This window comes from Amblyraja radiata, chromosome 20 (assembly GCF_010909765.2).
Source record: "Amblyraja radiata isolate CabotCenter1 chromosome 20, sAmbRad1.1.pri, whole genome shotgun sequence".
NCBI lineage: Eukaryota > Metazoa > Chordata > Chondrichthyes > Rajiformes > Rajidae > Amblyraja > Amblyraja radiata.
Genome location: NC_045975.1, coordinates 14,070,608 through 14,085,747, shown reverse-complemented (window position 1 = coordinate 14,085,747; position 15,140 = coordinate 14,070,608). Strand labels below are relative to the sequence as shown.

The window sequence follows — 15,140 nt, the reverse complement described above, 5'->3', positions numbered from 1 at the left end:
CTTCTAGCTTTCATAGAAAGAAAAAACAATTATACAAAAGTCTCTGCAGCTTGCGTTGGTATACCTGGTCAAGCCTATTACAAAATGGTGAAACAGGATGTCTGCACACTTTAGTTCAGTTTAGAGAGACAGCGTGAAAACCGAGTCCGCACCAACCATTGATCACCAGTACACTGGTTCTGTCCTATGCCTGAGACAATTTACAGAAACCAATTAACCTACAAACCTGCACGTTGTAGCACCCAGAGAAACCCAACACAGTCACAGGGAAAACGTACAAACTCTGTACTGACAGCACCCGTAGATAGTATCAAATCAGGTTTTTTGCCGCTGTAATGCAGCAACTCTACTGCTGCGCCATTGTTGTATGGAAATGGGAAGAGATATTAATAAATACTTCCTCGTAGGTTGATTAGAATTTTATTTGTACAGAAATATTTGTTCATTTTTTTCTTCTATGTAGAAATTTAATGAAAAAATAATTGGTTGATTTCAACCAGAAGAGACGAAATTACAGGCCAAATACTGTATTAAAGAATGCAATATTTGTATGTTGTTTATAATGGCAGGAGGTATTATGGCCGAAAAGACTGGACTGTATGCGCACTTATCCCACACTTCCCACTGCAGCTGATCTACCAACGTACTTTCTACCTCCAGAATACAAAGGTTTTAGGTAAAGAAGTGGATGAATGTTGAATGTTTGATTATAAATAGTACTTTGTAAAATACTGGGGTTACACAAAATTGAAAGTAGTTTACTGAACAGACAACACAATGATAATACAGTGCAGTTGTATTTTCAAGAAGGCATATATGCTTTCTTAATCTTTTGTCAGTAAATGTTTTGGATTATCAATATACTTATAAAACTCTGATCTTAGATGTGGATGTATTTGTGTTTGTGTGTGTATTTGTGTGTTTTTCTGTGATTCACATCTCCTCGAAAACACTACACGCTAACGTTGAAATTTTTGAATCGAGAATGTGTAGTTCTTCCACCAGGAGGAGGCACGACTCACCTGTTGCAGCGGCCCCTGTCTTTTTTTTATTTTTTGTCTAGTTAAATGTAGTTGTTTTTTAATACTGTTTTTAACTGTGTATATGTGGGGTGGGGAGGAGGAAACTTTAAAAAATCTCTTCCCTGCACGGGAGACCCGACCTTTTTCCTGTCGGGTCTCCGTTATCGTTGGAGCCTAGCACCATGGAGCGGCCTCCAGCCGGAACGACCTGGGGGCTCCAGTCGCGGAGCTGCGGACTACTCACCATCGTGGGGCTGGCCAGCTTCGGAGCGTGGGGAACGGTGGTGGCTCGCTGCTGCGGCCCGACCCCGGAGCTCGGAGGCTCCAGCTGCAGACCTGTGGACTGTCGGAATATCGGGAGCTCGCGGGTCCGGGTGGGAGACCGCTTTCCGGAACTCCCGCAACGCAACTTCTCCAGACCGTGTCGCGGGGTTGGAACGACTCGGAGCGGGGCCGTACATCGCCCGGCGCGGCTTTAATGGCCACGGGACATTCCAGCGCTTGCCGGGGGCTCCAACTTCGTGACTTTTAGACCGGGAGGAGGGCCGTACATCGCCCGGCGCGGCCTAAAATGGCCGTGGGACTTACCATCGCCCGCCTGGGGCTTCAACAGCGGGAGAAAAATGGAGAGCAGGGGAGAGAAAAGACTTTGCCTTCCATCACAGTGAGGAGGAGGTTCACTATGATGGATGTTTCTGTAAATTGAATTGTGTGTAAGTCTGTAGGAAATTGTCTTTGTTTGTATGGCTATGGAAACGGAGTTTCGTTTGAGCCTCACTGAGGTTCAAATGACATGTAATAAATATTGTATTGTATTGTAATGTAGCTGCGATACTAGAGGATGCTACAGCAATAGCAATTTCACCTTGGGCTCTAACTGTGGAGAGGATCAAATTTGCGAGAAATGTCTTTCCTGTTCCTCCTGATGAATCAATAAAAATCCCCCCCCCCTCTCTCCTTCTCCCTCCTCCCCCCCCCCCCTTCTCCCTCTCCCCCTTCTTCTCCCTCCTCTCCTCCTCCCTCTACTCCCCCCCTCTCCACACCCCTCCCGCACCTCTCTCTTTCGATGCCCCGGTGAGGGGGTAGAGAGGAAGGGGGAAGGGGTAGAGGCAGCACTTACCCAGGTCGTAGAGCAGAAGCCTCCCAACCGGGCCCGAGCTAGACTGGCCGGAGTGAACCAGAGCGAGGCCCGGAGCGATCTGAGGACGGTCAAAAGCTGCGGAGGGCCGGCCGATCGTGGCTTCCGCGAGTGGAAGCCCACCCACCAGCGTGACAGACGATCGGGCGGGGGAGATGGAGAGGAGGTTGTACCCTGTGACGGCCACCACGGCCACTTTTCCACTGCGTTTGTCCGTGGTTGCACTGCGACAACGATCGCCGCCGCCATGTTGTAGAGCTCAGCGGAGCGTGCTGCACGACTTGAGCACGTGTTTAGCGGCTTCAATCTAAAGCCCTGGGGGGGGCAGCTCGTAGAAAACAGTGGGGCTACGCGTTGAAAATTCAGGAGTAGAGACGTGTGACGTCATCCAGCTCGGGCCCGTTAGATTTTAAAAAGATCTCAGATTGGTGAACAATTTTAGTCCAAAAAATCTGAAAATAATGAATCAAATTTTCAGATAGGCGTTTTTTGAGATCATGAGGTAAATCTCTACCGGAATATGTAAAAAATGTCACCGTTAGCGCGCCGGGTTTTCGAGGAGATATGAATCACATATGAAAACACACACACACAGTTTTATATTATAACTAGACCAAGTGCCGACTCGTTGGGTCTGTTCCCCCAACGTGCGGGTGGGGGGGGGGGGGGAGGTTTGGGGGGGACTGCATGCGGCATCACACACATACACTAACCACCCCCATACACACAATAACTACCCCTCCGCACACACACTAACTACCCCCCTTGATATTATATTAATAATTTGCTCCTTTTACCCATAAGCGCCCTATCCACTGACGCATAGCCCCCAACTTGCAGGTTAATCTAGAGAGGGAGGGGGGGTAGAATGAGGGCAGAGAGAGAAGGGGCAGAGACAGAGAGAGAGGGGGGTGGGGGAGGAAAGAGAGGGGGGCTGAGGAGGGGAGGGGGAGAGGTGGGGGGAAGGAAGGGGTGGGGCAGAGGGGGGAGTGGAGGGGAGGGGCTGGAGGGAAGGGGGTAGGGGAGGGCAAGGGGGTGAGGTGGGGGGAAGGGAGGGGGTGGGAGTGTGTGAAGGGGGGAGAGGAACGTGGCAGGGGGGGAGAGGAGGATGGGGGAGAGAGGGAGAGGGCGGCTCGGATGGGGCCGATTGCGAAAGGGCAGCGGGCCTCGGCAGCTCTCTGGACCTAGGGCGGCGTGGAGGGCCTCGGCAGCTCTCTGGTGTCACGACTCCCCGTGTCCCTGCGATAATCGCAGGTTTCCCAGAGAGAATAATGGCTGCCAGGGCCACCTTCTCATCGCGCTGCCCCACACGATAACGGCCATCGCCGCCATGTTCTACGATCGGGCGGGGGAGACGGAGAGGATTCAAAAGCAAGCCGGTGAACGGCGGTGACCTCCGGATCCGCAGAAGTTGCTCGTTCTTTCGGCGCCTTGAAGAACGGGGGGGGGGGGGGGGGGGGGAGAGGAGGAGCAGTGAATGGGGAGCGTAACTGGCTGTGCATTGAAAATCTGCGCAGCTGGTCGCGCGGAACAAAGGCATTGTGACGTCAGCAGCTGGCCAACGGCAATATTTGAAAAAAACAATCTGGTGAACAATTTTAGTGAAAATATCAGCAAATAATTGACCAAATTTACAGAGGAGGGGATTTCTAAAATCATACGGTAAATCGCTACTGAAATATGTAAAGATTTTCCCGTCTTTGTGTCTGGTTTTCGAGGAGATAAGTTTCAAAGGCAAAATGACATACACACACACAGTTTTAATAAGGATATGATATGAGATGCGTTAAAGGCATTTGATGCTTTCTATTTCCGCTCAATTTAACCTCTTCGATTCAGATTGGCAGCCAGTAAATTGTTGAGTTAATTTGTTTTTTTCCAGTGTCCGATCACTTTTGACACCTTCAGAAAACCAAGAGAGCGATGTGACTGATCACCCTCCAGACTGTTCTTCTGTGGTAGATATCCACAATAATGAAAAACTCTACCAGATAGTGAAAGAATTGGAAAACAGATCAGATTTGAAATCTGGAGTACCAGACCACCATGCCAAGCAGGTAATATTCTCACCTGCACATCACATTGTGGACGAAAGTTTAAAAAAACTGTAGATGCTGGAAAAAAATGATGGAAAATGCGAGAAAGACTCAGCAGGTTTGGTGACATACATGTTGAAAATGAAACATAGTTTGCCTCAGGTAAAAGATCTGATGAAAGCTGTTTGACCTGAAATGCAACCACTATTTCTCTTTCCGTGGTTGCTGCCTGGCATTCTGAGTGTTTCCAGCATTTTCTGTTAAGTGGATATCTTGTTTTACCCTGAACCACACGTAAAGCAATAGCAAGGTATTGTTGCAGCATGTTTAATTGAAAGAGAATCCGGTGGCAGTCTGCAAAAGCGCTAGAATCCTATGAGTGACCATGAAATGAACTCGACTGAACTTGCAGACAATTACACTGAATTCATTTATGTTTCAGATATAAGCAAAAGTTCAGGCTTTTTCAGTTACTTCATGTTCTGAAATACCACCCGTTGGAAAAAAAAATTTCAGTGCTAAGATATGCATCAATGCATTTATGTTTAAACTGACCTGTTATTATTAAATCTTCAATTTAAAAAAAAAATGAATGTATTCTCCATTGAGTTGGTTTTGTGCAAGCTGAAAAAGCCTGGCAGGATGTTGGACAAAAACCTAGTGGTTGCATTCAAATCTCATTGAACAAGATTAAATTAATTGATAGATACAGTGAAAATATTATAAATAATATGTGTGATTGTCAATTAAAATCAATTAAAAAGTTTGTGCTATATACATCAAGTTAAATAAAGCCATTCAAGAATTTTTGCGGTTGACTGCCATAGTGAAAAGAACTGGCACAGCTAAGGAAAATACTTAATAGCTGTAAAATATTTCGTACTTCCAAATTATTGATTTGCTGTCCATGGCTCACTTTTATCAAATTTGCTTTTATCTGTTAAATATTTTAATGTTTATTTATCATAGTTATTTCAGAGTGATTGAGATATATTGAGCTATAGTGAATGACAATGCCATAGTTTTATTTTGCTTATATTCAATAATGAAACATTCAGTGTGCAAAAGGTGTACAATATGATTATATAGGATGCGGTTATTTTGGATATTAGAATTACAACTTCAATTTGTTTGTATTTGAATAGGCACTTTCATCTCACTTAAATATTATTGAGGATCAAATTGGAAAAGTGATTTCTCAAGCTATTGAAAAGGTGAGAAAATAATTATGTCTGATGAGAGATGCCTTAAAAATCGATACAATCTTCAATATTTTCAAAATGCATTTGTAAAAATATGTAGAATTTGGTCATCCGTTCACTATTCAGTTTGTTTCTGGTAAAAGGAAAAGTTTTTTTTATTCCATGTTTCTGATAAAAAAATAAATGAGCATACATTAGAATGCTGATTTAACAAAACTGAGCAGTTTCATAAAGGATTATTACATAGAATTGATTTGTCTCCTATGTAAGTTCTTTTAGATTTCTTGAACAAATGCTATAAACCACCCTTAATTCTTTTATGTTCCCTTTTTACTGCATGTAAAATGAAAAGTGAATTTTGACCAAAGTGCACCATCTATGTGGAATAAAACACAACTATGTAACATTTTGTTTGACTTTCTATTCATATTTTTGTAAACGTTCAACAAATCCGCAATTTACCTTGTTAGCATACTTATTGCATTCATAAATTGGCTTCAATGGCACTTAAAACCAATTCTAAGTCATTGTAATATGGAAAGAGTACTTAGTAAAATTATTTTTGCAAGCTCTTTATGGTTCTTAATAATCGTCTGCAAAACAAATAAAAAGGGTAAGTACTACAAACTATATCATATTTCACCTGCTAGAAATCTGAAATAAGAAATCTTGACAGACACTTTAGAGCACAATGACCTTAAGATTAAAATGATGACCTCAGATACATACTTTACTTCAACAAAAGGCACAAAGTGCTGGGATAATTCAGCCGTTACTCCAGCACTTTGTGCTTTTTTTTTTGGTAAACCAGCATCTGCATTTTCTTGTGTCTTAGGAATTCTGCAATTACTTTCTGCAATTCTGCCTCTGGGTTGGGGATATGAATGTGTTTTAAAATGGTACGAGGCTTGAAAGGGTACAGTCAATATTTAGGATGATTGTATTGCTGTAATCTGGCATACACGCAAAGGAACATTTGGAGGGTATTGCGTACAAACTTAATTTGGAGGGTATTGCCCACAAACACAAAATTATGTGCATTTCTCCTGCCAATTATTCTGTTAAAATGTTACTGCAAACTCTTGTGTGCATATTATAGAATTCCGTATTTTATGAGGAAATAATTCTGCCCATTGTGACAGGACTGTTTGGATGAACTACATAATTAGTTTCTTTATGCTCTCCTTCCCGAATAATCCCCTATCTTATTCTCCAAATAGAGCATACAAACATTGGAACAGCCCTTTGGCTCATCGAGTTTGCGCCTGATATTAGCAAGCCACTTACACCAATTCTGAATTGAACCCATTCATTTAGTCTCCCAACATTCTAATCAACTGTAAATATATACACTCTGGGCAATTTATACCTGTAAATATATACACTAAGGGCAATTTACAGTGATCAATTAACCATCCTTTACTTCAGATTACTACTTTAGAGACATAGAGGGGAAACTATCCCTTCTGAATTGGTGTAAGTGGCCTGCTGATATCAGGCGCAAACTCGATGAGCCAAAGGGCTGTTCCAATGCTTGTATGCTCTATTTGGAGATGGGATAGGGGATTATTCGGGAAGGAGAACATAAAGAAATTAATTATGTAGTTCATCCAAACAGTCCTGACTGCCACAATGGGCAGAATTATTTCCTCATATGATATGGAATTCTATAATATGGACCCAAGAGTTTGCAGTAACAGTCCCTTTGGCCCACCGAGTCCACGCCGACCAGCGATCGCCCGTGCATTACACACTAGGGACAATTTGCAATTTTACCAATGCCAATTTACCTACAAACCTGCATGTCATTGGAGTGTGGAAGGAAACTGGAGCACTCAGAGAAAACTCAAGCAGTCACAGGAAGAATGTACAAGCTCCATAGTAAACATCGAACCTGGGTCCCTGCGCTGTAAGGCCGCAACTATACCGCTGCACCAGGTGCTGCCCTAGCAGTCTGAACCACATGACTGGGATATTGGAGGAAACTGGTGAATCCAAAGGAATCCCAAGTGGTCTCGGAGTGAATGTGCAAACTCCACACTCAAACATTTTGTGAAGAGTTGTTCAATTCTCCTTTGGGTAAATTAAATGAATCTTTTCCCACTATCCTTTCAGTGTATTCCAGTTGGCAGGTGCTATGTTGGGGACTGGAGAGCTAGCCTCTATCGTTTCTATCGATCATCTTGGAACTGCTTCCTCAGATTGGTTACTGATCCTCCTGCCACTGGAAACAACCACAAAATCTTGCAGAACTAATCATTCTCTACATGATACCTAATCCATGATTTATAGAGACTTGGACTAAATTCCTTTCTTTCATAAGCTATTTTAAAAATCCCAATGTTTTGATCTCAACATATCAGTCCTTCAAAAATTCAAACCTACATCCTATTCCTAAATCGCTTTAAAAATTGTACCCCTTTAGTTCATATTGCTCATTCTTCCTTCAAAATAGTTCTGAATAGCTGAATCTAAGTTACTGTTCATTGGACAGTATATAACCATGAAATGTAGATTAAGGTAATTAGTTTATTTCACAGTCAGAGGAATTGTGAAAGAGCTGTGCTTTGAAAAGAACGAACAATATTTTTTTTCAATAGCATCTTGTTTATGGCAAGCTTCGCTGTACACTCATACTCCAACAAGATAGAACATGTTATTTTCCTACCTATAATAAATATATTAGATTATAATATGGACGTGGAGACACAAGAGCCTGCAGATGCTGGAATCTTGAGCTGAAAACAACTGTTGGACAAACTCGATAGGTCAGGCAAATGTCTGGTGGGAAATGGCCAGTCAATAGTTTGGGTCGGTTTCCTTCTTCAAAACATGCTGAGTTCTGCCAGCAGTTTATTTTTAATATAGACTTAACTGGGTAGAAATATTTGAATTCATATAACTGTGACTTAATGAATGTTATTTCTTGATTGATATGAACATTGATTTTGATGGCCAAATGCATTCTTGTTTTATTTCTAGCAAATTGCTCCGATGTGGTTACTGTTGAATGAAGCAGGACTTTATTGGCGAGCAGTTGGGAACACAACCTCTGCTCTTGCCTGTTTGAAAAGAGCACTAAATGTGGTTCCTGAACATTACATGGACATTCCACTGGTCAACCTGGCTAACCTACTCATTCATATTCACCTACATCAGGACGCTGCTGTTCTTTTGCAAAAAGCACTTACTATTAACAGCACAGAGGTGAGTTAGACATGAAATCAATTATTTATGCTGCATTCAACCAGTAAATGGTGAAAAGTTGTGTGCATTCTCTATATATCGCAAAGGATTTGATTCAATATCTTAAAAATTGGCATGCAACAGTAGATCTGCAAAAGATGATCTTAAAATATATAATCTTAATGTTATTATGCCTTGTGAATATTAGTTCTGCACAATACATGTAAAGTTACATTGCAGTAATAATTTTAGGGAAGTGGCTTCATACTTCATAATAGCACCAAGTGTCCACTGGTTGACCTGTTGAACGTAGGTAATGGGATAAGTTTTGATTTGCTCCTGAAATGTCTGGTACAGAGGATGTAAAGCCCAAATCTTGTTGCAATAAATACTCACATCTGTACACACCTATAGAGCTTTCCACATTCTTCGGAGCATAATTAATTTTGGTTCAAGAGATTGTTTATGGACTTGTGAGACTGAGAACCTTTGGGGGGTGGGGGGGAGGGAGAGAGCCCTAAGTGTACCTTTTCAATCAATGAGATTTTAGGATTAAGATGGGAAGAAGACCTTTGGGTGATAAAGGCAAATAGGTGAATGAAAGAAAATATTGCATTACACGACCTGGGGTCTTCATTTTAAATGGGCTTTACTCATGTAGTGCAGGAAATACAGTAGTCAGTTTCCACAGATAGTGATGTTGATCAAAAACTGTTTTTGTGATGTGATGATGGATAAATATTGGTCAGGACTGCTCTTTGAAATTAATAAAATTCTAAAATATTGCAGTACCTTAATAATGGAAAAATATATGATTACAAAACATGGCAATTTTAATCATTGGTGACCTTACTTTCTTGAAGAAGGTAATAATTTTCAATCAAATAAAAGAGCATTCCTAAAAATAAAGAAGTGGGAGAAGATTTATACACCAATGCTATTTGCGCACTGATCTATGGAGCTTTTTTTTGGTGGGGGGGGGGGGGGGGGGGGGGGAGTAATGCGATGGTGGTGATAAATATCTGTTGTCAGGTGTTTGCTTCAGCTTTTGAGATTACAGTTTCTGCCAAAATTTGCATCTTTTTTAAATTGTGGTACCATTAACCACAATTTTTTTTTCTTCCTTTCTCCCGCACCCCCTTCCTCCCCACTTCTCCAATCACACACACACTTCCTCACCTACAGCCACTCACCTTATTAAGCTTGGGAAATGCCTACCTAGCCCTGAAGAATGTTAGTGCTGCTCTTCAGGCATTCAGAACAGCAATGGAAAGAACAACTAGATGCCCTGATTGCGACAACAACCTGAAGTTAATCCGTTGCCTACAGTTCTATCCTTTTCTATACAACATTACATCTTCGAAATGTGCAGGTAAGCAAAGATATACGAGTCTTGAAGGTAAGAGGACATGTAGAATCATTCCAACAAAATTAATATGTACCCAATGTGCAGCAGGTTAAGGCACCATATGATGTCCTACTGAAATCTTGTTAATCAAATCTGCCTACATAGAAGTGGAAATTTCAATTGTGTCAAATTCTGTAAAGACTGAATTTACACGAAAACTTAGTGATTTTGAATTGATTCACACAATCTGAGGAAGATGGTTTCTCAGTACTGTAATGAAAAGAGTATCCAGTCCAAAGGCATTTTTGTGTGTTAAATTTTAAATTAGTTACTGTATTTCTCATGCACTGTATGATGAATTCTTATAATGTGATTGGATGTGTCTGTGAAGTACTTTGATAACTATTTATTATAATTCATGATGTTTGCTTAGTATAAATGTGCAACGTGTGAGTCGAAAATGATTAGAATGATATAAAATGGTACAATGCTGCCTGTTATTTTCAATATGTTAATTTGAAGCCCCTGCAAGTATCTTAACAACTTTATTTAACCATACCGCAGCACATCTATCTATTAACGGCCTTCCTCTTGGCAATTAATTGGCATGCAGTTCAGATTACAGCTCTGCCTCATCACATTTATCCATGAAAGAGAATATTTACAAAAAGAAAATCTATGTCGAACATTGATGTAAAAGGAAAGAATGAAAGAAATGCATTAATTGTGCACTTGCATTGACTGGTATACTTGCCATTTGTTTGCAACCTACCAATGGAAAATGTGAGATAACATGGAGTTAGTGTGAATGGGTGATCAATGGTTTGCCTGGACTTTTGTGGGCCAAAGGACCTGTATACATCCTATATCTCTGTGTGATGTATATGTAAATGCCAGTGCCCCTTTAATATAAAGGGCTGTGCCTTGTGATCGAGAGCAGGTGACCTTGGAGAAGTGTCCGTGGGTGGGGCAGAATAAATCATACTTACAAGATGTCGGACGTGTTTTCCTTCTGCTTGTGCTAGTCACAACAGGGCCTTACGTGGTCTCAAACATTACATGGTGTCAAAGTTAAAAAAAAAACTAAAGAAAAGAATGGCAGGACTCAAGCCACCGGGACCACTCTCCATGCAAGGAAACGTGGCCAAGAATTATAAGGACTGGATAAGGGCATTCCAGCTGTACGAGGCAGCAACAGAACTAACAAATAAACCAGATAATATTCGCTGTGCAACATTCCTCCACGTAGCTGGGCCGGCAGCTCAGGAGATTTATGAGACCTTTGAGTTTACCCAGGAGGAAACTGACAAAATACAACCCCTGAAGGATAAGTTTCAGACATACTGTGAACCAAAAAGGAACTTAACTGTCTCAAGATATGTCTTTAATACACGTAATCAGCGGCGAGGGGAGACCTTCTCCAGCTACCTGACTGCAGTGAAGTCTTTAGCCAAAGATTGTGAGTTTGGCATTATCCATGACTCATTGCTACGAGACAGAATTGTCCGCGGCATCACCAGCCAGCCGCTCCGGGAAAAACTACTACAATGCGATGATTTAACACTGGAAAAATGCAGTGACATGTGTCTGATAGCTGAAGCAGCAGCCGAACAGATGAAGCAGATTGCCCCAACCGCCATCGACACCGAAGAGACAGTTGATTATGTGAAACGGGACAGCGCCAGTCGGCCTTGGGGCCGAGGCAGGGATTCGCGACCCAGACAACCACAGACAGAAATCCGTGATTCTGGTAAGGATACCGTCTGCCGGTCATGCACCCGCGGGCATAAAGGCAACTACTGCCCTGCTCAGTACATGAGGTGTTATACCTGTGGAGAGATTGGACATCTTTCCAGATCCCCCGACTGCCCGGTAAATAGAGCGCCCAACAGCCGCCCACGTCCCCGACAATATGACCGGCGAATCAGCCAAAAGGCTGGGGACTGGAGCCGTGACGTCCGCAACGTCGAGTTCCAGATGAACGCCACACCGCTGCCTGAGCCAGTGGACGACGAGGTTGATGTCTTCTACATTGACGCCGTGACTGATGCTGTGATTGGGTCGACGTGTGAATGGGGACAGATGTGCAGCATCAACAATGTGAACATTGAGTTCAAACTTGACTCTGGAGCTCAAGTGGACATCCTGCCAGAGCACTTGTTCAGAAAGTGGTCTTGACTTACTGAAGACGAACGTGACACTGAGGTCCTATTCTGGACATACAATGAAGCCCGTGGGGCAGGCAAAAGGGAACGTCAAAGTAGGTAAGAAAGAACACAGGGTTGCCTTTCAAATAGTGAGGGGGAATGTGAAACCCATATTTGGGAAACTAACGTGTGAAAAGTTAGGGCTTCTTGTGCGAAAGGAGGCGGTTGATAGCGTGAGTGCGAGCCCATCATACACTGCAAGGATCATTGAGGAAAACCGTGAGATTTTCCAAGGGCTGGGAAGGCTAAAAAGACACGAGTACAACATAGCGCTGCAAGAGAACGTGCAACCTAAGCAAAACCCGCCACGCACTATACCCTATAAGATCAGGCATAAGGTCAAAGCCGAATTAGAGCGCATGGAAAGCTTGGGAGTCATAAAGCCCGTGAGTGAACCGACAGATTGGGTGAATTCAATGACTGTGGTCAGCAAACCTAATGGTGAAGTTCGCATATGCCTTGACTCACGTGACCTCAATGCGGCCAATCGTAGGGAGCATTTCCCAATGCCGACGTTCCAGAACATTGCAGCCCGCATGCCGAAGGCAGAATGGTTCTCAAAATTTGACGCTACAAGTGGGTACTGGCAGTTCCCACTGAGCGATGACAGCTCTCGTCTGACCACATTTAATACTACCTTTGGGAGATACCGATACCTCGTGCTTCCATTTGGAATCTCATCCGCAAGTGAGATTTGGCAGCGGGCGATGCAGGAAGAGTTTGGCGATTTACAAGGGGTGGAGATAGTTGTCGACGACATTCTCGTTTGGGGTGTGAACGCAGCACAACATGACGCAAGGGTGAAAGCCCTACTCAAACGGGTGAAAGAATCCGGCCTAAAGCTCAATCCCCGAAAGTCGGTAATGCGCTCAAATGAGATTGAATATGTGGGACATGTCATCTCGCAAGCAGGCGTGTCACCAAGCCCATCTCGTGTCAGCAGCATGCTACAAATGCCATACCCAACAAACAAGGCTGAAGTGCAAACGTTCTTGGGGATGGTGACATACATGGCTAAGTTTATTCCGAACCTCTTGGTGATCACCGCCCCACTTAGACAGCTAACAGAAAAGGGAATAGCGTGGCATTTTGAGCAGAAGCACAGACATGCAGTAGACAAGCTGAAATGTCTTCTCACTTCACCACCCATACTCAAACTACGATGTGAACGCGCCCGTGTCAATTGCCACAGATGCTTCCAACAGCGGATTTGGAGCGGTCCTGATGCAAGACGAGAGACCTGTTGCATACGCATCACGACGTGTGAACGCGGCCGAGCGCAACTATGCAACTATAGAGAAGGAGCTGTACTCCATACTGTATGCATGCAGAAAGTTTCATGACTTCATTGTTGGTCAGTGCACAGTAATTCTTACTGACCACAAGCCATTAGTAGGCTTGCTCGCCAAGCCACTACACAAATTAAGCCCCAGACTCCAACGCATGCGAATGCACCTGCTACGGTACGACCTGGAAATACGGTGGAAGCCGGGATGGGAAACGTTTGTCCCCGATGCCCTGAGCCGGCTGCCCAGTGCAAACACACCTGCGGAAGAGTACACCGCACTGCCAAACGTGATACATGCTGTAGAAGCCATCCTACACATGTCAGACGAGCGCCTTGCGCAGTTCAAAGCTGAAACAAAGAAAGATCGAACCCTAACACTGTTGTGCGAGTATATTAAGGAAGGGTTGGCCTAGTAACAGGCGTGATCTGCCCTCGGACTTGACTCCGTTTCATACATACCATGACGAGCTGGTTGAAGTTGACGGATTAGTCTTGAGGGAAAACCGAATCGTAGTCCCCTAAAGCATGCGGAGGCAGATGCTGAACGCGCTACATGAATCACATCTGGGAGTAGTGAAACTGAAACAACGAGCCCGCAATTTATTTGCGTGGCCAGGAATGAACGCACAGATTGAAGTCACTGTGGGAAATTGCTCGATATGCCAGGCGACAAGGAAAGCACAAGCAAGCTAGCCGCTCCAACCACACTTCATCCCCAGCAGACCTTGGTCTAAGGTCGGCGCAGACATCTTCCATCTGGATGGAGTTGACCATTTGCTTGTAGTGGACTATTACTCCAAGCACCCAGAAATAGCGCAACTGACAGACATGACGTCACATTCGGTGATACGTGAGATGAAGGGCATGTTTGCCCGGAATGGCATTCCTGACTTGGTGATGACTGACAACGCGAGACAATTTGTCTGTGCTGAGTTTCGTAGGTTCCAGGATGACTGGGAATTTGCCCATGTCACCTCAAGTCCCATATATCCACAGAGCAACGGGCAGATAGAGCGCTGTGTGCAAACTATAAAAGGTATCATGAGGAAAACCAAACGCAGCGGCCGTGACCCGATGTACGCCATCCTCGAATACCGCAACACCCCACTTGATGGGACGGGCGGCTATGCCCCCTCACAGTTACTGAACAGTAGACTGTTAAGAAGCAAATTGCCATCGCCTCTATCACTCTTACTGCCTCATCATGTCCCTCCCATGGGACCACAACTGGCCATCCGACAAGAAAAACAGGCAGCATACTTCAATGTGAAGGCAAGCGTCGAGCCGCTGCCACGCCTGGAACAACAACAACAGGTATGGTTTCATGCCAAACCAACTGAGTGGCAACGCGGCCGTATTGCAAGAGAAAATCTGTCCCCTCGGAGCTACGTCATCTCTACACCGAGCGGTACAGAGTTCCGCAGGAACAGGAAGGACATACGACCTGCGCACGAAGCAGCTGAGCCATGCCCTGGCAACACGCAGCAGACAAGTGCGAACACACTCCCACAAGGAGGAACCCCTCACCCAGATGGAGCTAGTCTCCCAAACTCAAGCGAACTATCACAGGCCGCATCACAAGGGTCTGTGGTGGGGGAATCGGCTCAAAGCGAGCCAAGCCACACTCGCACACAACAGAAGTACGACACAGAACGAGTTGGAAAGACGACTTGCACGAGAAGTGGGCGATTGTCAAAACCCCCAACTCGACTT

General features: G+C 44.0%; 1 protein-coding gene across 2 annotated transcripts in view; it reads left to right on the top strand.

The window, feature by feature from the left end:
• Positions 1 to 15,140, top strand: part of ttc17 (tetratricopeptide repeat domain 17) — a 69,323-nt gene that overhangs the window by 28,509 nt on the left and 25,674 nt on the right. For both annotated transcript variants that reach the window (XM_033038890.1, XM_033038891.1), the window contains 5 exons: positions 570 to 676; positions 4,043 to 4,217; positions 5,342 to 5,410; positions 8,381 to 8,605; positions 9,770 to 9,956. In XM_033038890.1, the coding sequence (XP_032894781.1) occupies positions 570 to 676; positions 4,043 to 4,217; positions 5,342 to 5,410; positions 8,381 to 8,605; positions 9,770 to 9,956 (763 nt within the window). The remainder of the gene's footprint in view (positions 1 to 569; positions 677 to 4,042; positions 4,218 to 5,341; positions 5,411 to 8,380; positions 8,606 to 9,769; positions 9,957 to 15,140) is intronic.